We start from the raw sequence: 23,436 nt of genomic DNA, 5'->3' as shown, positions 1-23,436 counted from the left end.
AGATGGGGTCGATAAAGGACAGAAATGGTATGGACCTAACAGAAGCAGAAGATATTAAGAAGAGATGGCAAGAATACACGGAAGAACTGTACAAAAAAGATCTTCACGACCCAGATAATCACGATGGTGTGATCACTGACCTAGAGCCAGACATCCTGGAATGTGAAGTCAAGTGGGCCTTAGAAAGCATCACTATGAACAAAGCTAGTGGAGATGATGGAATTCCAGTTGAGCTATTCCAAATCCTGAAAGATGATGCTGTAAAAGTGCTGCACTCAATATGCCAGCAAATTTGGAAAACTCAGCAGTGGCCACAGGACTGGAAAAGGTCAGTTTTCATTCCAATCCCGAAGAAAGGCAATGCCAAAGAATGCTCAAACTACCGCACAATTGCACTCATCTCACACGCTAGTAAAGTAATGCTCAAAATTCTCCAAGCCAGGCTTGAGCAATACATGAACCGTGAACTTCCTGATATTCAAGCTGGTTTTAGAAAAGGCAGAGGAACGAGAGATCAAATTGCCAACATCCGCTGGATCATTGAAAAAGCAAGAGAGTTCCAGAAAAACATCTATTTCTGCTTTCTTGACTATGCCAAAGCCTTTGACTGTGTGAATCACAATAAAATGTGGAAAATTCTGAAAGAGATGGGAATACCAGACCCCCTGATCTGCCTCTTGAGAAATTTGTATGCAGATCAGGAAGCAACAGTTAGAACTGGACATGGAACAACAGACTGGTTCCAAATAGGAAAAGGAGTATGTCAAGGCTGTATATTGTCACCCTGTTTATTTAACTTATATGTAGAGTACATCATGAGAAACGCTGGACTGGAAGAAACACAAGCTGGAATCAAGATTGCCGGGAGAAATACCAATAACCTCAGATATGCAGATGATACCACCCTTATGGCAGAAAGTGAAGAGGAACTCAAAAGCCTTTTGATGAAAGTGAAAGTGGAGAGTGAAAAAGTTGGCTTAAAGCTCAACATTCAGAAAATGAAGATCATGGCATCCGGTCCCACCACTTCATGGGAAATAGATGAGGAAACAGTGGAAACAGTGTCAGACTTTATTTTTCTGGGCTCCAAAATCACTGCAGGTGGTGACTGCAGCCATGAAATTAAAAGACGTTTACTCCTTGGAAGGAAAGTATGTCCAACCTAGATAGCATATTCAGAAGCAGAGACATTACTTTGCCAAAAAAGGTCCGTCTAATCAAGGCTATGGTTTTTCCTGTGGTTATGTATGGATGTGAGAGTTGGACTGTGAAGGAGGCTGAGCGCCGAAGAATTGATGCTTTTGAACTGTGGTGTTGGAGAAGACTCTTGAGAGTCCCTTGGACTGAAAGGAGATCCAACCAGTCCATTCTGAAGGAGATCAGCCCTGGGATTTCTTTGGAAGGAATGATGCTAAAGCTGAAGCTCCAGTACTTTGGCCACCTCATGCGAAGAGTTGACTCACTGGAAAAGACTCTGATGCTGGGAGGGATTGGGGGCAGGAGGAGAAGGGGACGACAGAGGATGAGATGGCTGGATGGCATCACTGACTCGATGGATGTGAGTCTGAGTGAACTCCAGGAGTTGGTGATGGATAGGGAGGCCTGGCATGCTGCAATTCATGGGGGTGCAAAGAGTCGGATACGACTGAGCGACTGATCTGATCTGATCTCTAAAGAAAATGCTCTAAGAACAGAGAGGTCAGGGCCTAGAGTCAGGAAGCTGTGCCTGTCTGAAGTTTAATCAGGGTGATGTTAAGGGTGTCTTGGGCAGGTTTCTGGGGTCAGTTTTTGAAATAATGCAACCTCTTTCTCATCTGTAAAATGAGGATAATAGAATAATATCATTGTGAGGATTAAGTGACGTAATTCATGTGATACATTTTAGCACTGTATAGTAGCAGCTCTCCTTTTTGTTCTTGTCAGAAGAGTCATCTCATCAAGTTTTGTCATTTTTAAAATGAGATGATGCAAACTCAGATCGAGTGAATTGTCTGAGGTTATGCAACTTTGTAGTACATTTTAATGAATATCTTTACCCTTAAATAACAAATATACATACTGGAGAATTAAAGGTATGAAAATTAGAGCCACAGGTCAAATGAGAGTCACAAGTAACTTGACTTTGTTTTGATCGTTCTGAACTGGATTATAGTTATTTAAGTATAGTTAATCACAGTTATGTCTCGACTAAAATAGCAATTTTTAATCCAAGTTGATCTTTTATTCAATTTGAAACAAATTTGTTCTAGACTTTTTATATTTAGCTACTATACCACAACAATTTCATAAATTAAAAGCTTAGCATCTCACCATATAATGAGTATTCTCAGATTTTGCACCGATTTTTAGGATTCATCAAACTTCCTCCAGGACCACTGCGATGCAGGAAAAGAAGGGCACAGGAGGGAGGACTCGAGCTTTTGTCTGTTTTAATTTGTTTTTGGTTCTGTGAGAAATTTCATTACAGTGAAGGTGAAAGTTTGAAAACCACCAAATCCTAGTCTGCATTTAAAAGATCTGAATAATCAACTCTTCTTTTAAAAAAGGGGGGGTTACAAACTACAGTCATGAGAGAAAACACAAAAAAGCAGGAGCAGTGACACCACACAAACCACCATCAGTGATAGAATTGGAGGTTCAAGGGAAAGAATTTTCATTTTCTTCAGGAAACCTTTCACATCTACTACAACTTCCTTAAACTGGATTTCAGTAAATCTAGTTAAATACTCGGGACAAAGGAAACAGTCAATAAATGATGTTAGATGGAGTGCTGTTGAATATTTTTCTTCAGGAAGCCATGGGCTAGAGGAGAGGAAATTTGGAGTTAAGGTTTAATGTCTTCTTCTTATTAGGAAAAATTAGTTATTAACTGCAGAAATTCTTCCAGGGCATTTTCCACTGTCCCTTCCCCCAAAAGTCCCCTAACAAAAATAACAAATCTGAATGTGAATATATATTCACAGAGAGATGATTTTCCTGTCTCAAAGGGGGCTGTAAAGATTAAGTGGAGTAACCAAGCATTTTCTACATCTTACATATGGTAGGTGTTCAATAAACACTAGATATTAGTGCTGCTCCTTTTGGTGGTGATGATGATGTGATGAATTCAATAGAATGGTGTTAGGAGATGGAGGGAATTACATAGAAAAGCATACAGTTTTAAGAACAATAATTGCAAGCACTGACAGGGGACCCAGTTTTCTCATTCACTGCTACACCCTCAGGGTTGCACATAGTGCTTGGTGTAAAGGCGAGGCCCTTACAGATCTGTTGAGTGAATTAAGACAGGTCCACTTGAAAAGAGACTGCTTTTGTAAAGTAAGACCAGATGCTGTAAATCTGTTTTGTAGGTGGGGAAACTGAGGCAGTTCAAGTGTCTTGCTTGCCTAAGGGCACAGCTGCTTGCTAGGAGAGCAAAGTGATGTGGGCGACCTGAGCTCTGGAGTAAGTCTGCATTCCCATTCTCGCTCTGGACTTCTTACTGCTTATAAGACTGTCTTAGGCAAGTTTATTGATCTCTCCAGGTCTGCTTTCTCATCTGTACAATGGGAAAATAAGGCCTAGTCTGTTAGAAAATTATGAGCATTAAATGTGTTGCTATATCAATATATAATGTACTTTGAGCTTAGTATATATTCAATACATTTTACCTTTCTCTATTTTATGGAGGAGAGAGGAAAGGAGTAGGAATTGTTTAAAAGAAACTCAACGAACGTTGTTAATTTTTAAAACTTTTCCAGTTGACTTTTGCCCTCTCTAAATAAGACAGGTTGCCAAAGAGCACAGAGGATCGTTTTAGTGCTCAGGGATTATGGGTGGAATGGGAGTGTTTGAGGGTACAAAATTATTTGAAAACAGTGTTGTTTTCTTCTGTATGCTTGTTTTGAAAGCTTCCTTTGGGTGCTGATGAGTGGTGATAAAGAGAGATAATGGTTTCAAGAGCAACTGTTAGAGGAAGGGGTAAGGTGTTATGAAGTAGTTTGGTGAGTTCCTTAAACACACATATTAACACATCTAAAATTAGTATCATTCCCTAAAACATAGACACTTGGGCCTTTATTTTATTGCTGTTGCCATCATTTAACATAACTCTGTGGAAATGAACTATGACTTCTTTTTCTCAGTGAGCCTTTGAGATGGACTCAATTATCTGATGCAGCCAGACAGCTCTTTGGAACCGAAGTGAATTTGGGCAATAGAATATTATATCAAAAACAAAATAAGAATCTAAAGCTTTAAATTGCTTGTCTTTTAGTCTTGTAAATTGGCTTTCTTGGGGAGTTTCTAAAATGCTTTGTATTCTTAATTGTTGAAATAAGTATACAAAATAAGTGGTGTGAAATTGTTCAAAAAGTTGAGGAAAGCAAGCAGTGACTGGGCATCAGCACTACAGTTATATTCACTGACAGAAACAAAGTCATATTTATGTCTATCTTAATTCCGTTCAAGTTCAGAAATTCTCTTTCCCCTCTTTGGTTGTAGCTCTTCTACTTATTTTAAGTAAGCAATATTAATTTGGGAGCCATTTGGGATTTTTAATATTGATATATTAAATATTCATCTACAAATGTTAGTAAATCTCATGTTTTTATAAATTTCCTTTTAAAAGGCATGGCTAGGGAATTCCCTGGTGGTCCAGTGGTTAAGATTTGGAGCTATCACTACAAGGGCCTGGGTTCAGTCCCTGGTTGGGGAACTAAGATCTCACAAACTGCGCAGCAAGGCAGAAAAAAAAAACACATGGCTAGAGATAATTTAATTTCTTAGATTATAAATATGTCTGTATTATCTTGAATTTGAGAAAGAATTTTTTTAATAACAATTTTTCCCCTGAATTTTGTTTAGCCAGAATATTGGTGAAAGTATTCTTTACTTGTGGGTGGAGAAAATAAGAGATGTCCTGATACAAAAATCTCAGATGACAGAACCAGGTATGTTTGAAAAACGTTATCATTGCTCTTTTAATTTACAGTAATTAAATTTTCATGTATATGTTCTCACTGGAACTTTTAATATAAAGATCTATATGCTGTTTTATGGTTTTACATGATAAAATATATTCTCTGAAAAGTTCTTTACTCATGTAAATATGGTTATTTCTTTCAATAAGGTGCAGCCTCTTTGGTTTCAGATTACAATAAGCTCTTACAGAGATAGAATTTTATGGTTAAAGAACTTTGCTCAAAAACCTTTGCTTTCTATGGCAATATTAACCATGTAACATTCTTCATGCATTATTGATATAAGTTAGACATTAGCTTCAAATGAGTGTTGCTGCTGCTGCTAAGTTGCGGCAGTCGTGTTCTGTGCGACCCCATAGATGGCAGCCCACCAGGCTCCCCCGTCCCTGGGATTCTCCAGGCAAGAACACTGGAGTGGGTTGCCATTTCCTCCTCCAGTGCATGAAAGTGAAAAGTGAAAGTGAAGTCGCTCAGTCGTGTCCTACTCTTAGCGACCCCATGGACTATAGCCTACCAGGCTCCTCCATCCATGGGATTTTCCAGGAAGAGTACTGGAGTGGGGTGCCTTATGTTTATAGAAAAAGAACTTTGGAAAACATGACCAATATTTAGGGTATAAAAAGTAACTTTGAAAATTGATTTTTAAATCGAGATAGAATTCATATACTATGATCATTCACCTTTTAAAATGTATATTCAGTGGTTTTTAGTAAATTCCAAAGTTGTGCAGCCATCGCCACTATCTAATTTCAGAACATTTGAGAATTAATATTTTGCTTTATTATTATTCTTTTGTTGAATCATAGGTACATAACAGCATAGAAGTTTCTTATGTTTTCTGTTTACTTTGCTAGTCTTTGCTCCAGTTACTACAAAAGACTTTACTTTTGTAAATTACTAAGTATGATTTTATTTCCAAATAGACTTTTATTGTTATACTGATAGAATTGTTTTCAGTTTGGGGAGAAGAAGGATTAAAGAACAACAATTCAATAGTCTGTTTACTAATTTTTAGAAGGTTATTTACAGGAAACCAATTATTGAGGATTCCCTTACCAAAATCAGTATACATTTGAAGTTGATAGAAATATGTATTTTTTCAGAGCATTTTACAATTTTTCTATAGAAGCAAGTATTTTTACTGCTTCCATTAAAATCAAAGGGATAAATGGTCTGAAGATATTCCGATCATGGGACAGTATTTTTTGAAGTGTTTTCCTTGACTTTTTATGCTTCATGTTCTGATTTTGTGGCATTTCAGGGCATCTGAGAAGAGTGGTCTCAAAATCAGTTTTTGCCAATTCCACCACTCTAGAATGTGGGATACTTGCAAAAGTGTTATGTATACTAGTAGAAATGTAGAACTCCAATACTTTGGAATCACTCACCTCTTAGGAAGGTTTTTAAATTGTTGATTTTAATATGGTATTTTCCCTTTCCCACCTATATCTATAACTTAGTTTTGCCACACTTCAGTTTTTTGAGTTACTGATTTAGGTTGTATAATTTATAATTTTTCAAAATTTTCTTCAGAATTTTTTAATAAAAAATTTTCTAGACTTCATATTAAAAGGAAGTGATCAGGATATCTCATGAGAATTTTCTTCTCCAGGGCACCCACTTGACAAGTAATTCATTTTTATTTTACTACTAATCTTCAGTATGTATTTATTCTTTATTATTTTAATTTTTCTACTATGGAAATATTAAATCTTGAAGTAGTTATTTACAACTGTTAAAAAATTCTGAACTAATTTTAGACTTACAGAAAAGTTGCAAAAATAGTAGAAATAACTGCTGTATCCCTCACTCTGCTTCCTTGAGTAACATCTTATATAACCATAGTATAATTATCAAGAACAGAAAGCAAGCATTGGTAAATATAATATAATAATATTTTCACTAGTGTTCTTTCTGCTGTTCTCAGATCTGGTCCAGGATTCTTTGTTGCATTTTTTCTCCTTACTTCCCTTTAATCTATAAGAGTTCTCCATTCTTTCTTTCACTTTTATGACCTTTCGTGACCTTGAGTTTGTCCACTGTTTTCTCATGACTGGAGTAAGACTAGGCATTTTGGCAAAAATACCACAGAAATGATACTGTGTCCTGCATAGTGTATGTACTATATCAAGGAGCTAATGATATCGATACGCTTCATTACTGGTGATATTTACCTTGATCCCTTGTTAAGGGGGTACCTGCTAAATGACTCCACTATAAAGTTACTATATTAATCAAGTTTCCCAGAGGAACAGACCAATAAAATGTGTGTGTCTTATGTATGTATGTATGTGTGTGTGGATGTATCTATGTATTGGGTTGGTCAAAAAGTTTGTTTGGGGTTTCCATAAGATGTGATAGAAAAACCTGAGTGAACTTTTTGGCCAACTCAACATTTATAGAGAGAGGTGAGGGGAAGGAAAGGTTGGGGACAGAGGGAGAGGTTGATTGATTTTAAGGAATTGGCTCACAAAATTATGGAGGCTTGAAAGTCCAAAATCTGCAAGGCAGGCTGACAGCCTGGAGACGTAGAGAAGAAATGATCCTGAAACTCAAGGCTGTGAAAGTTGTATGTTGGCAGAATTCCCTCCTTGTCTGGGGAGGTCAGTCCTTTTTAAGACCTTACGTGAAAAAAAAAAAAAAAAAGACCTTAACTGGTTGAGTCTCACTTGCATTGTGGAGAGCAATCTGCTTTATGCAAAGTCAACTGATTTGAATGTAGATTCCATCTAAGAAATACCTTTGAAGAAATATGTAGAACAGTGTTTGACCAAGTATCTGTGTACCATGGTCTATCTAGGTTGTCATATCAAATTATCACAGTTGATAAGTCTCTTGGGAGAGATACTTTGAGGCTGTGCTAATACCCTATTTGTCTTCAAACTTTCATCCCTCCACCCCCTGATTTTAGTATCTATTAGTGTATCTTACCAACAATATTTATAAACAATATAGTGTTGTAACAATATGGTGATTCTCACTTCTTTCTTTCCTTCTTGGTATGGTTAATTGGAATTGTATTGTGAGAACAAGATGTCTCTTCTCCACATTTATTTATTTACATTAGAATGAACTCATTTTATTTAGTGAGCTAAAATTCCATACTGTCATTATTTTGTTGCTCAAATTGTTCCAGATTTGGCCTTTCAGAATGCTCGCAGGTGGGCTCCTGTGTTCTTTTTATAAGCTCCCATCTTTTTCTGAACATTCCTTTACTCTCTGCAATCACAAGATGTCCCAGCCCATCTTACATCTTACATTTTCCTTGTCCCAACCTGGAGACAACCACTTGTAGGAACACTGGTTGATTCTGTTGAAGACTGATGTTTAGAGATCAAGACTCAAAGTTTTTTAAGTGTCATTTCTTACTGTCGTATGATCACTCATAATGTCTCATACCCACATAGGCCCAGACGTAAAGAAGAAAACTGAAGAGGAAGACATTGAATGTGAAGATGATCTTGTTTTAGCATGTCAACCAGAAAATCAAGTTAAAACTTTGGATTTTGATGTCAGTGAAAATCGAACAGGTATAGTGAATGTTACTAGTTTATTTTGAGGACAGTAGTGATGTGGCTTCCCTGGTAGATCAACTGGTAAAGAATCCACCTGCAATGCAGGAGACCTCGATTCGATTCCTGGGTTGGGAAAATATCCTGGAGAAAGGATAGGATACCCACTCCAGTATCCTTGGGCTTCCCTGGTGGCCCAGATGGTAAAGAATCCACCTGCGATGCAGGAGACCTGGGTTCAGTCCCTGGGTTGGGAAGATCACCTGGAGGAGGGCGTGGCAACGCACCCTTGTGTTCTTACCTGGAGAATCCCCGTGGACAGAGGAGCCTGGCGTGCTTACGGTCCATGGGGTCACAAGAGTCAGACACAGCTGAGTGACTCAGCACAGCACAGGGTGGTAGCACTATGATTTGTTTTTGGAATGGTATAGAGATTTAGTAAACTGTTACCTTTTAAGGAATTCTTATTAATTTACAGAGAACTGGGTTATATTTTTCCTGCCTCTTGGACATTTTGGTGTTTCCTAAGTCTATCAGAATAGTGAGGACAAAAATAGAAATTTAGTTTTTCTTTCTTTTTTTTTTTGCTATTAGAGTTTTGAATTAGTGATGGGAGAAATTGAAACTAAGAAAGCTATGTTAATGTTTTCAATTCATACCCTGTTTTTGTATTTTTAAAATCTTAGATCTACTGATGGCTCAGAGTTAAATTTTAGTCTGTGCTAACAAATATAAATACAGTAATTGAAGGTGCAACCACTGAACTAAAGCTAATGAAATGCCTTTAAGATTTTAGTTTTTGCTCCAATTTATTCCATAATCGAGTAGCATTCAACTTATGAATAGGTTGCTGTGATAAATAAGCTCTGTGTTTCTATCATAAAGTATGTTCCATTTTAGTATTTTAAAATTTTGAATGATATCGTCAGTTCCTCAAGTGTCTTACAAAACCATGATAGACCAGAGAGGATGTTCATTTTCTTTGAAGATAGGGAGTTTCCTCTGCTATCATATAGTACCTTTTAAATAGTGAATGGAAATTTAAAGTTCTTGCATACTGTCCTAAAATTAGTGGAAGAGAGAGGACAAAGAAGTGAATGAGTAGGGGAAGAAGACCCAGGATACCTGCCCCTGCTTCACTCTGAGTAGCTCCCATTTTATTCATTTACATATTTGTGGATTTGGCATAGGATTTCTTTAGAGAAAGAAGATTCACTATTAAAAAGAATGAAAATCAAAGTCATAATAAATCACATCCAGTTCGTATTGACCTTAGTAGTGTACCAGTACAGTGGTCACAATCTTTTCAAAAAGAGAACACAACTTGGGGGAAGGTCAAACATCCTCCATAAACCTGGCTTCTTATCCTAGTCCTGCCGTAAACCAGAGCGGGGATTTGAGGCAAGTTATTTAAAATGCTCCAGAAATATTTTTATATGAATTAGTTGAAGTATTTCATCACTTGTAAGGTAAACTGGCTTGTAGAAATAGAAAAAAATTAATTGTTCTTAAGCTTGTTTAAAGGGCAGAATAACTGGAAATTAAGTACTCAATGGAATACCAATATGGTGTACTATTGATATATTGAATTCAATCCTATGAAGTCAGAACGGTTTTATTAACAGAAGGTACTATATTACAGCTGTACAAAGTGAAGTCATAGGTTTCCCAACCCAGAGGTCCATCAACAGTAAAATAAATAAATACTCCTTGTTAGCTGATCTTTTTGGTCTCAGGACTCCCTTATACTCTTAAAAGTTAGATATTCTGCCAACTTATACTATTGAAACAGTCCAGGATTTGTGTGCCAACCTGCCATTTTCACTGGGTGACCACTTAGCAGGTGAGAAGCATTTATAAGTCAAGTAGTTTTATCTTAATGTAGGATATATTGGGGGAACATTTTACTTAAAATTGTAATTTAATAGACAACCAGTGTTGGTTATTTGAGTTGATTGGCCATGTAATTTACATCTCTTTCCTAACTCCCTGCACTATACCATTTACCAGTTTTTCAGTATTTGTATGTAAGAATTTTAAAAAGTAACATAATTCTTTACATTTATAGAAATAGAAGAATTACCTCCAATTGATCATGGCATTCCTATTACAGACCGAAGAAGTACTTTTCAGGCACACTTGGCTCCAGTAGTTTGTCCCAAACAGGTAAATTTACTGTGTCCAGTTCACTTTGATGTTGTTTTACCAAAGTAATTCAAGCAGATGGTTTTGCAATAATATATTTGTTTTTGCTTTTAATTTTCATTCAAGATAAAAATTATTTGCTGATTTTTCTACCCCCAAATTATTGGGAGTCATGGAATATTTATGATGACTGCTTTCAAAATTATATGCAGACTCTGATTAGGGCTTAACTAACGGATTTTCAAAGAAGAAAAAACTATTCTGGTGGTATAGAAAATTATGATGCTTTCAGTTCAGTTCAGTCGCTCAGTCGTGTCCGACTCTTTGCGACCCCATGAATCGCAGCACGCCAGGCCTCCCTGTCCATCACCAACTCCCGGAGTTCACTCAAACTCATGTGCATCGAGCGGTGATGCCATCCAGCCATCTTATCCTCTGTCGTCCCCTTCTCCTCCTGCCCCCAATCCCTCCCAGCATCAGAGTCTTTTCCAATGAGTCAACTCTTCGCATGAGGTGGCCAAAGTACTGGAGTTTCAGCTTTAGCATCATTCCTTCCAAAGAAATCCCAGGGCTGATCTCCTTCAGAGTAGACTGGTTGGATCTCCTTGCAGTCCAAGGGACTCTCAAGAGTCTTCTCCAACACCACAGTTCAAAAGCATCAATTCTTTGGCGCTCAGCCTTCTTCACAGTCCAATTCTCACATCCATACATGACCACAGGAAAAACCATAGCCTTGACTAGCCGGACCTTTGTTGGCAAAGTAATGTCTCTGCTTTTCAGTATGCTATCTAGGTTGGTCATAACTTTCCTTCCAAGGAGTAAGCGTCTTTTAATTTCATGGCTGCAGTCACCATCTGCAGTGATTTTGGAGCCCAGAAAAATAAAGTCTGACACTGTTTCCACTGTTTCCCCATCTATTTCCCATGAAGTGGTGGGACTGGATGCCATGATCTTCATTTTCTGAATGTTGAGCTTTAAGCCAACTTTTTCACTCTCCACTTTCACTTTCATCAAGAGGCTTTTGAGTTCCTCTTCACTTTCTGCCGTGAGGGTGGTGTCATCTGCATATCTGAGGTTATTGATATTTCTCCCGGCAATCTTGATTCCAGCTTGTGCTTCTTCTAGCCCAGCATTTCTCATGATGTACTCTGCATATAAGTTAAATAAGCAGGGAGACAATATACAGCCTTAACGTACTCCTTTTGTTATTTGGAACCAGTCTGTTGTTCCATGTCCAGTTCTAACTGTTGCTTCCTGACCTGCATACAAATTTCTCAAGAGGCTTACTCACTTGTTAAAAAATCATTTGTCTAAAAAAAAAAAAAAATCATTTGTCACATCACATGGGAGTTCTGTAAAACCTGGCCTGATTTGTTGTTACCCAAGTAGGGGGACAGTAGACAGACTGGTTGAGCCCAGTCTTTCCAACCTGAATTCCTTTTCCTTTCAGCTTTCTGATTTTAGGTGACCTGATAGCCACCAAAGGATATCATTAGGGAAACTTTTCAGTCAAAAATGGTATTCATAGTTCTATGTCTTTCTCAATCTCTTCAGCAGAATTGTTTTCTTCTTCCTTGCTGCTATAATCTACCCCAAACTTTATGAATGTAAGAGACAATTTCAGTATACCTATGAAGTTAAATTAACCAGAGAAGTCTTAGAATAAGCATCAGTCTTCTTCCCTTTGGTCTCTCCAAGTTCTTCTAAAGCCCTATGTATAGGAATATAATTTTTTGCACCAGGTTGCCTTTTAATTCTCTGTTAGTCTCTGGAAGAGGAAGTTCTTTTCTTCATTAATTTGTGATCGGGATAAGAGCTTCTGGCACAAGCTTCTGAGCTGTTCTCTCAGAAACCCTGTTTTTCCCTTGGCCATTACTTATAATCTTGTTGCCAGAGTCCTTAGACATTCTATTCTGAATCTCTTCATCCTGGATCCCTTTTCCATTTCTGATTATAGTCACTTAGACTTACAGGATCATAATTTGTGAGACCTGAAATAAATCTCAGAGGTCAGTGTCTACTTACTTTACTAATCAGGAATCTGAGTCTGAGAAACACAAAATTGCATTATTTCTGATCCAAATTGGTCTCCCCCCATCTCTAACTCAGTCTTCCCTACCTCCAGTTTCATCTGTGCCTCTTGCCAACTGCTTTTCTGGAAGATCTGACCACGTGTCAGATACTCTTCCCCCACATACTCAATAATCTTTGCTGATTTCCTTTGGCTACAAGGAGAAATTCAAACACGTTATACAAGTCACTTCGTGATATGATCCTGCTTTAATCATCTGATACATCTGTCATTACATTCATACTCTGAACGCAGAGCTACATAAAACTGTTGGTCAGTTTCTGAACCTTCTCTTTTATGTCCCTGCTAAGGTTACCAGGATACCTACCTAAATTGGAATTTCAGATAAACATTATTGCATAGGTCATACTTATAATAAAAATATTGTGGTTTATCTAAAGTTCCATTTCAGCTAAGTGAGAGTCACTCAGTCATGTCTGACTCTTTGTGACCCCATGGACTATGTAGTCCAGGGATTTCTCCAGGCCAAAATACTGGAGTGGGTAGCCTTTCCCTTCTTAAGGGGATCTTCCCAACCCAGGAATTGAACCCAGGTCTCCTGCATTGCAGGCGGATTCTTTACCAACTGAGCTATTAGGGAAGCCCAAAGTGAAAGTTGCTCAGTCATGTCCACCTGTTTGTGACCCCATGGGCTGTACAGTCCATGGAATTCTCCAGGCCTGAATACTGGAATGGGTAGCCTTTCCCTTCTCCAGGGATCTTCCCAATCCAGGGATCGAATCCAGATCTGCATTGCAGGCAGGTTCTTTGCCAGCTGAGCCACAGGGGAAGCCCAGGAGTACTGGAGTGGGTAGCCTATCCCTTCTCCAGCAGATCTTCCCGGCCCAGGAGTTGAACCAGGGTCTCCTGCATTGCAAGTGGATTCTTTACCAACTGAGCTATCAGGGAAGCCCCCAGTTAAATTTAAGCATTGTTTATTTCTTCCTACTAAATCTGGTCCATCTGTACATGCTCTTTCCTCTGAAGGAATGACTTCTTCTTGCTCCACTCTACTCTTCCATTTTGATGCAGAATTGTCACTTATCTTTCAAATTCTGGCTCTTGTTAGGTCCTCTCTGAACCTTATTTCTTCCAGGGAGAGTTTAGTTTCATAAGTTTTGAAACGTACCATTAGTCTGCACCTCTCACGCTGGTAAATTTTCAGAGCCATTTCTAGAAATTCTCATAATCTCATTTAACTTTTTCTCTACAGTATGGGGGAAATTTCTTATATGCAAGTACCTTGGACATGGTTACTGCTCAGATATTTCTTGAAAACTGGTGCTCAAAAATTCTAGAACTGTTTTTTTATACCATTTAGAGTAATTCAGTTTTGCCCCTAAAATGAGGAGAAAACTTTGGAAATGGCTTTTTCAAAATGTAGTTGATTCTTTAAATAACTGTTAATTTCAGTTCAACACTATGTATATCAATATGCTTTAAGATTTTTTTTTAGCATTTACAGAGCAAATAAAAAATATATATCAGTTTATTTATATTGTTGCTGCTTTTAAGGTGAAAATGGTTCTTGCCAAATTGTATGAGAATAAGAAAATTGCTAGTGCCACCCACAACATCTATGCGTACCGGTAAGTGATCATCAATCACTGCTTCAGCAATGTGCAGTTTGTAAAAAAAAAAAAAAAAAAAATGTGGGGAATAGATCCATGATTTAAAACAAACAAACAATTATGTGTTTTTTTTCCATTGTAAAAGTAATAATCATGTGTGAAATATTTGGAAACGGCAGGAAAAAAAGGAAAAGTTAACCGTTCTCTGCCATTCAGTGTAACTGATATTGTGAAATGTTTTCTGTCTTTTCTATGCAAAGTTTATTTTTTAATGCTTCATTCTAGTATCCAGGTTTTTCCTTAAGATAACAAAAGCATTTTTCTGTGTTGTTATATTGCTTTATAAACATTATTTTAATGGCTTTATCATATTTGGTTGAGGTTCCATACCACAATTTATTTAACCATTTCCTTTTTGTTTTAGTTTTTCATTTTTTAAAACTATTACAAAGAATAGTCCTGTGAACATCTTTGTATACTTTTTAGATTATTTTCTCAGGATAGGTTCTGGTTATTTCATATTCTTTTTTGAAATGAAACAGAAGTAGGTAAAAAGGAAAAAATGAATAGATTCCTGGAAGGAGAATTGTCAAAAAATGTGAACATTTTTGAAATTCTTAATCCATATTACCAAATTTTTTCTGAAGTTTTTTTTAAACCAATTTATGCTCCCGTTAGCAGTGAATTTAGAGTGCTTCTTTCATTACACATCTTTGAGTATGAAGGTTTTATACAAATCTCTGCAAAATTTGTTGTAAAGAGATGAAGGGTGTATTTTTTAAAATATTCAAATTTATACAGACTTAACATAGTTTAGGACTAAAATAGATCAGAATATAGACATAGGAATTCGATGTAAACTTAAAATGTGATAGAGACTATCTGTAAAATTTAGGCTATCTAAAATTCAGAAAACTCAAAAAAATTATCACTTTTGGTTGGGGAGTTTTTAATATTACTAAGTCACATCCCGTTAAATGCCAAATCTTCTTAAAACCTATTTGTTACATAAGTCCCTACTTATTAGAGTATCAGGGTATAGAATTTTGGTGTTTTAGTGAGTTAGGGTCATCAATATAAAGTAGAGATTAGACTGTGCTTGCTCTCAGTGGTTAGAATGTGCTGTAAAAGTGTTAATAGGTATTCATTTAGTTCGCATCTTTATTGAGTGCCTACTCTGTGCACTCAATTTACATGAGTTAATTCTAATTATTTAAGTGATTGTGCCACTATAAAAAGGTGAACTCTTTCTAGATCACATCATTATTAAGTGGTAGATCTGATTTTGAGAATTTAATGCTATTTATCTCTTTTATTCTATTAATACATGGCTGTGTGGCTGCCCCTTCAACAATCACTGGACATGATATTGATTTTAAGTTATCTAAAAGTTAAATAATGTGCCAGATAGTGTATTTCAAGCCCCAGGTTTAAGTACTTGAGTATTTTTGCATATTGATGGTGATCAGTTATCACTTTTCACAGATGTCAGCTGACTGCATGTAGCAGCCCCTCCAAGTCACCCCCTTATATAATTGATATTTGGGAATGAAGGAGCTTAGCTTGTCATAATTGTGTGTCAGAGAAGACTAAGGTACAAAGTGGAGGCTTAAAGGACTCCACGGGGAGTTAAACAAATAACTTGAATGTGGTCCATGGACTTTGTGTTGTGTGTTTTGAATGCTTAGGGTCCTTTTAAGGTTACTTCCTGGTTCTGGGGCTGTGTTCCTGCTTTGGCGTTATGGGGCACTCTTCAGGCCATTGGTCCACACAGGTATTGGATGCTGCATCATTGTCTTCCTGGCATGGGAGGAAAGGGTTAGTGAAAATGTCCATGGTACTTCTTTTTAAAATAAAACAAAACCTAACAGTACTGATTTATATAGTTAAATTTCTTCTTTTGTTCCTTAAAGTCAATCCCTGACTCCTTTTTACCTTAAAGTTGCCATATAAAATTTTGTTTAATAGTACTAACTTTCTTTTCTTGAAATCAGGCCAACTCTAAATAATAGTAGAGCTTGGTTCAGTGTGTGTGTGTGTGTGTGTGTGTGTGTGGTTCAGTGTGTGTGTATGAATGCGCGTGTGCTCAGTGGCTTCAGTCTTAGCCGACGCTTTGTGACCCCATGGACTGTAGCCTGCCAGGCTCCTCTGTCCATGGGATTTACCAGGCAAGAACCCTGGAGTGGGTTGCCATTTCCTCCTCCAGGGGATCTTCTCAACCCAGGGATCGAACTGGGCAGTAAATATTTACTGAGTAAATGAATGGATAAATGGATTGGTGGATGGATAGATGGATTGGTAGATGGAAAGATGGATGAATGAATGAATGAATGAATATGATTGGTATAATAAAATTAATAAAGTTGACTTAGGTGTATAGATAAGGTAGTGTTTGGCTTTTTATCACAATAGCTGGAAAGATATCTTTGCTATATTTGCCTAGTCCTAGATAGAATATTACTATTTGTAGGGGCCTAAAAAATCCACTAGATGGCATATCTTAACTGGCACTGTTTTCTTTTTATACCTCTTACTTAGTTGCCAAGCTTATTCAACTATAGTGTAGCCCTATTTATTATCCCAGATGCTAACTTTCTAGATAATTTAAATGCGTAAAAACACTGTGACTTATTTCTGATACTGATAACTATCCAGGGGGAGATTATGGAGAAAAATTAATCTTACAGTCCTTATAGTGGGGAAGATAAATGCTTCGTGGCTAGAATAAGATGTTAGAAAAGTATAAAATATTGACTTAGGTTGGTTTTAGCACCTCCATCTTTTTTAATGTACTTTTTGTCTCCTTCACTAGAGAGTAGGCTCTCTGATTACAGTATACCACCTGTTTCCTTTATACCATTGTTAGTGCCTCTTATGTGTAATGTTCAGACAGCTGACTCTCAGTAAACGTTTTTTAGTGACTACTCTCTCTAATCTCAGCTTCAAGATTAAAAGAAGCAGAGTGTCAGATGTGTAAGCTCACTTTCTGAAATTGTAGCATTTCTGATTCACAGGAAGTACCCTTGATTTTTAACTTTCCAGAATATAGAAAGGGAAGCATATTGGATAGTAAATCATCAGTAAAAATATAACCAATATATATCAAGAAAGATTTTTTAAAATAAATATGCTAATTTTGGAAGTAAATTAATGGCAACAAGTATGAAGGGGTATAACTTTTATTACAGTATTTCAAGGTTTCAAAGTATAACACTGTGATATGGATTTCTAGAATATACTGTGAGGATAAGCAGACCTTCTTACAGGACTGTGAGGATGACGGGGAAACAGCAGCTGGTGGGCGTCTTCTCCATCTCATGGAGGTAAGTGTGAGTTAAACCCTGTCAATCCTGTTCTGTGAGCCGTAAAATTTCTCAACCAAACAGAGCTCCATTTAGGAATAAGTCAGTCAGTTATATGATATATATTGAGCCATATTTGGTTTTATTAGTAGATAATTTTTAAACATTGATTGAAAGACAATTTTGACCACTGGATATGGGGCAGAAAGCAAAGGGTTGATAACTTGTGCTGGGCTTTCAAGCTGTTCCAGTGATAGACAATAGAAGATTATCTACAGCTCTGGAAAAAGTTATCATTTTTTCTTCATGACAGTTTGCTCTCCTCTGTTTTCTCTGTTCTGTCTTTGTAAAACTCATGTTGGTTGGATATTGGACTTCTGGGTAGATCCAGAATGTTTCTTTTTTTTTTATTAAGTTGTCCATTTCATTGCTTTATGTTCTGAGACATTTTCTTGACTGCCTTCCAAAATTTCTGTTGAATAAAAATTTTTTTTTTTAGCAACCATATTTAATTTTCAGGAGTTCTTTCTTGTTCTCTGTTTTTCCCTTTTCATAGTGTGCTTGCTGTTCTGCTTTTATGAATGCAGTGTCTTCGAAAATTTTTCTGAGTATACTAGAGTTTCTTTTTTCAGATGTTTCCTTCCTTAAATTTCTCCTTGTCCATTTTAGTTTATCTTGTCCTTTCTCTTTCATGCTGCTGGATTTTCTTCATCTGTCTGGTGATGATTGATTGCTCATTAATTTTAAGAATGGATTGATTTTTTCCCCCTAAGGTAGCTGCTGTAGTTTGTTCTGCCATTGGATGTAGTGCTTTGTTTTCTAACCAGGGCCTTCCCTTAATAGGAACTTTGTGGGGGTCAGGCCTGTAGACTGGTGGGCTTCATGTTAAGGGCAACACTGACAAGTGTCAAACTGTGGCAGACCTTACCGGAAGGCACCAGCGATTACTCATACAGCCTCAGTTCTATCTAGCAGTTTGTGCAGAAGCAGGTTTTGTGTTGCTGTTTGACGTAGGAGTAGAAACCTGCCTAAGCTCAGCTATTCTGGTTGAAGTTACCAAGAACTGGAACCTACTGCATGGCCTCCCTTTCACTCTGACTGGTGGCCCCCAGGTTTGGGATTTGAGGACACTGGAGCACAGTGATTGTTTTCCACATTCCCTTCTCATTCTAACATCTGTCCCCTCAGTTGTTACTAATCTCACTCTGCTCACTCATGGTTATGCCATTAAAGTCAGGGGGAAATTTTATGTGCAATTTTATATGTGTGTATATATATATTTTTTTCATTTTTCTTTAGAACTCACATTTGTCCTTGTCCATATCTGTACATAATTATGCTTCTGAAAATAACAGATTTTGAATGTGAGAGATGTCATGGTGGTGGTATCACGCTGGTATGGAGGGGTTCTGCTCGGACCAGATCGCTTCAAACATATCAACAACTGTGCCAGAAATATTCTAGTGGAGAAGAACTACACAAATTCACCAGTAAGTGGTTACTGATACTATATCTAAAGAGTGTCTCACTGTTGCCTGTGAGATTGAAAGAAAAACATGAAAAAGAAAATTAAGAGTGAATTAGAATGAGTGACGTATATTGGAAGAACCATTGAACTAGGAAACTAGAGGCTTAGGTTTTGGTCAGAACAATATGATTGACTCGTGTGATCTTGGGCAGATTGGTTCATCTCTTCAGACCTTAATCTCGTAGATTCATGGGGTTTTATAAAAACCTTAAGACCAGTCAGTTTCCACTCCCTAAAGCTGAGGCCTGTAGAAGTTGTAGCTAATGCTACAGTGAACTGGCTGGTTTTTAAAAACATCCGTAAAATTCTAATATTCTCTGTTAGTGTCAAAGCATATCCCCTTTTCCCTGGCATGCCTTTAGATGCCTTCTCCCTTCATATTTTGAGGTTTTTGTTTCATATTTCAGATACGTTCATATCTAATTCATTTAAATTTTGCTGCCTTACTTTGAAAAATAAACAGTAGATTAAAAAACATTAAGGGGAATTCCCTAGGGGTCCTGTGGTAGGACTGTAGGCTTCTACTGCAGGGACATGGGTTCAGTCCCTCAAGCTCTGCAGCATGGACAAAATATATATATTCACAGAAAATAATAAAATTCTCCAGGCAAGAATACTGGAGTGGGTAGCCATTCCCTCTCTAGGTGATCTTCCTGACCTACGGTCTCCTGCACTGCAGGCAAATTCTTTACTGTCTGAGCCACCAGGGAAGCCCAATAAAAAAGTAAGCTTATAAATAATATTGAAATAACTCAAATATAAATCTGTTAGATAACTGAGATAAATGTTTTCTTTGATTATCCTTGATTGTTTTGGAAATATTAAAATAGAGTGTGATAAGTGAAAGAGCCCTATAGAACGGAAAGATGGTACATATGGAAGTAATTACACTTTCACTATTCTGCGTATTCTATATGACTAGATTGAAGACTGCTAAGTGTAGGGATTTAAGATTCCTAAGAGCTTCCCTGGTGGCTCAGAGGTTAAAGCGTCTGCCTGCAATGTGGGAGGTCTGGGTTCGATCCCTGGGTCGGGAAGATCCCCTGGAGAAGGAAATGGCAACCCCCTCCAGTATTCTTGCCTGGAGAATCCCATGGACAGAGGAGTCTGGTAGGCTACAGTCCATGGGGTCACAAAGAGTCGGGCACAACTGAGCGACTTGACTTTCACTTTCACTTTTCAAGTGTAGGAAGATACTACATTAATTTACGTCTTTTTCAGGAGGAATCATCTAAGGCTTTGGGAAAGAACAAAAAAGTAAGAAAAGACAAGAAAAGGAGTGAACATTAACATCTGAAACTATATGAAAGGTTAATTTGCATATAATTATATACAAATTCCATGGTCATCCAAGAATATATTGTGCAGAGAGAGAATCCTGGACTGTTCAAGTCAGCCAATTCATTGTGAACACCAGCATATTTTTTGTTCTTTGGTTATATCATCTGCCAAAATAGAGAACTTGTGATATTTTCATGTGTGTTTCAGGCTGATTCAGAAGGATTAATTTGAAGTTAATCACCACTGCATATAATTTTAGAAGGGTAACAGTTGCCCAGGGCAGTACCTGAGTTAACTGTCCATTTCATTACATGTCAAGTGCCTTTGTTAGGTGGGGAACAAGTGTCTCTAGAGGAACATGAATACCTGATTTCTCATCATTGGGATTCTCATTTTGTTAAGTGAGTATTACCTTTTACTGTTCTTTATGGTTTATTGGACTAGGGGCTCACTGAAGATTGATCTTCAAGAGTTTCTTCTTGTGATTTTAGTTCGTAAGTCCGTCACCTTTCATCTTATATTGTTCATCGTGGCGTAATGGATTAAGTGAAAATCCAGGAGTATACACCTGCAGTTAATGTGCTGAAGTGATAATTCATCTAACAGATTTGTTAACTTAAGTGTTATGCCTCAGTTTTCTGTTGCAAATTGGTGTTTGTGAATTTTCAAAGTGATTTTCTAGTCTCTACTTTTTTGTTTAATTCTTGTACTGTTAAGCAATAAATATGGTGTGCCAGTAGTCTCCTCCCACCGCTGAAATGTATTGGTGTAGTAGTCTGGTTTCTTCGAACAACCTGGAAGTACTTTTCTTGTGATCTTCATTGAGGAATTAGAACTGTGCCACAACTGTGCTGGGTTAACGGGGCATTTGTGGAATGGCATAGAGGTGGCAGGACACCGCTGCTGCAGAGTGGCGGTGTGCCGTGTAGTTCTGTGAATCGGCGCACTTTTCCTGTTCATACTGCAGCTATCTTTCTCAACTCCATGATTTGTGGAGAGAAGGAACGCATCTTTGATGGGAAAAACAGAGAAAAATCCCTCTCAACTGCATGATTTGTGGAGAGAAGGAACGAATCTTTGATGGGAAAAACAGAGAAAAATCCCTCTTTTTTTTCCCCCCATTCTTATAAAATCTTCCTTTCATCAGTTTTTTATAAAAGTTGCTTTTTTCATTTGCAAGTTGTACAGTTTACCACTACTGCTGCTGCTACTGCTAAGTCGCTTCAGTCGTGTCCGACTCTGTGCGACCCCATAGACGGCAGCCCACCAGGCTCCCCTGTCCCCGGGACTCTAGGCATTTAGAAAATAAATTTATCTGTGAGGTATTATAAGTCATTAACTATTCCCTTTCAGATGATAGTTGTAAGCAACTATTAAAAATTATTAGTTAGTCACAGATTTGCCTGAAATTCTCTTCCAAAGAGAGGGAACAGAAATAAGGAAGCAGTTTGGAATGGTGCTGGAGCATGGAAAACATCAGAGAAAAGTGGACACATTGTTTTTTTTTCTATTCTCTAATGTTTTAATTTTAGGAGATCCAACATCTTGACTTGGGATTTTTAATTAGAATTTAGTAAACTGCTTTACTCTAGAATGGATTCTGAGAGGTAAAATCTAAATTACATTTGTTGTCAGTGTGTTTAATTGTTGTAACCCATATTTATTTAAAACATTTACCTCAAATTCCATGAAAAAGTATGTTTTATGTATTAACTGTTAAAGAACTTAAAGGCTATTAACATTAAAATGATTTTACAGTTTTGGCCTGTCAAAACCTGTCAAAGAAGATAAAAAACAGTAAGAACTGGTGCTACAGAAAAATGTGAGTTAATTTTTCTGCAACACCAAATTTGAATTTCTTTCTAGCTGTTTTATCTAACATTTATTTACATCTTTATGCTGCTGCTTCTAAGTCACTTCAGTTGTGTCCGACTCTGCGACCCCATAGACGGCAGCCCACCAGGCTCCCCCGTCCCTGGGATTCATCTTTATAGAAAACCTTTTAATCTCTGATCCCATTTTCCCTTACTTAACAGCAACAACAACAACAACTTATTTTTGCTTCTTTTATTAACCACATTTTCCAGACTAAAAAAACTCTAATATCCTTTGCCCAGTAAAAAGGAGAGATCCAGAAGTCTCCAGTTATGGAACCTGAGTTATTTCACACTCTTCATTATGGACCCCTAACTAGTTATAGTATCCTTTTGTCTATTTAAAATTTCTCTCTATTAGAAGGTTTTCAAATTCTCCAAATAATAATTTTCTATAGCCAGATCTATGCTGTGGCATATTTTATAGTATATTGTGTGAGTTAAAAATATTCTCCATATGCCAGTATGAAAGAGCCAGTAGCATCTACTTTTTAAATGGAATAGCAGTATGATTTGGAGGTATATATCATGATACAGAGCCTATTTGAAGAGAAATTATATCAAATTGATCACAACCAAGGAAGAATAGCATGAAGCAGATACTGTTTGGAAGGCAGGTAAAATTTATTGTGAAAATTCTATAGCCACTTGTAATTCCACTGTCTAGAGATAACGTTATTAACATTTGGTATGCTTCTATTTTTTTCCTATGCATGATTTTGTATATATGGCTATTTTTCTTTCCATAAAAATGGTATTAAACTGTATATACTGTTTTGTATCTTGCATATTTCATATAGAGGTATATTGTTAACATTTTCCCATGTCAATAAATATTCTTCTATGGCTTAATTTCTTATGGCTTTGTCATATTCTATATTCTGGGTACATCAAAATTTACTCACCATATAGTAAAAACTAGTTTCCAATAATTTAGGTTTTTTTCCAATTTCTCACTATTATAAACTATTAAGGGTTCTGTGCCAGATACGGGGATGAAGACCAGATACATATTTCTAGCTATAAATACAATACTACAACATGTAAAAACCATTCTTAACTCAGGAGGCAAACTATGGTTTGTGATCCATACTTTGCCAACCCTTCGTATAGACCCAAGTAGAAAGAGAAACAGGCAGGTCAAAAGTATAATGCTAACAGATGAGATTTGGGTCTCTGGACCTAGAAAGA

The 23,436-nt window shown here is 37.1% G+C and overlaps 1 protein-coding gene across 4 annotated transcripts in view; it reads left to right on the top strand.

The window, feature by feature from the left end:
• Positions 1–23,097, top strand: part of IMPACT (impact RWD domain protein) — a 31,853-nt gene extending 8,756 nt beyond the window's left edge. For 2 of the 4 annotated variants that reach the window (XM_070778798.1, XM_070778800.1), the window contains 7 exons: positions 4,846–4,931; positions 8,369–8,491; positions 10,542–10,639; positions 14,205–14,278; positions 17,493–17,583; positions 18,918–19,052; positions 20,312–23,097. In XM_070778798.1, coding sequence (XP_070634899.1) covers positions 4,846–4,931; positions 8,369–8,491; positions 10,542–10,639; positions 14,205–14,278; positions 17,493–17,583; positions 18,918–19,052; positions 20,312–20,380 — 676 coding nt within the window. In that variant the 3' untranslated portion in view covers positions 20,381–23,097. Of the gene's footprint in view, positions 1–4,845; positions 4,932–8,368; positions 8,492–10,541; positions 10,640–14,204; positions 14,279–15,948; positions 16,079–17,492; positions 17,584–18,917; positions 19,053–20,311 lie in introns of those variants that run through there. The other 2 variants (XR_011563788.1, XM_070778799.1) reach the window with 2 other exon arrangements.
• Positions 23,098–23,436: the final 339 nt, after the last annotated feature.

This window comes from Bos indicus, chromosome 24 (genome assembly GCF_029378745.1).
Source record: "Bos indicus isolate NIAB-ARS_2022 breed Sahiwal x Tharparkar chromosome 24, NIAB-ARS_B.indTharparkar_mat_pri_1.0, whole genome shotgun sequence".
NCBI lineage: Eukaryota > Metazoa > Chordata > Mammalia > Artiodactyla > Bovidae > Bos > Bos indicus.
The sequence above is the reverse complement of the archived record's forward strand: the minus strand, read 5'-3'. Positions and strand labels throughout refer to the sequence as shown.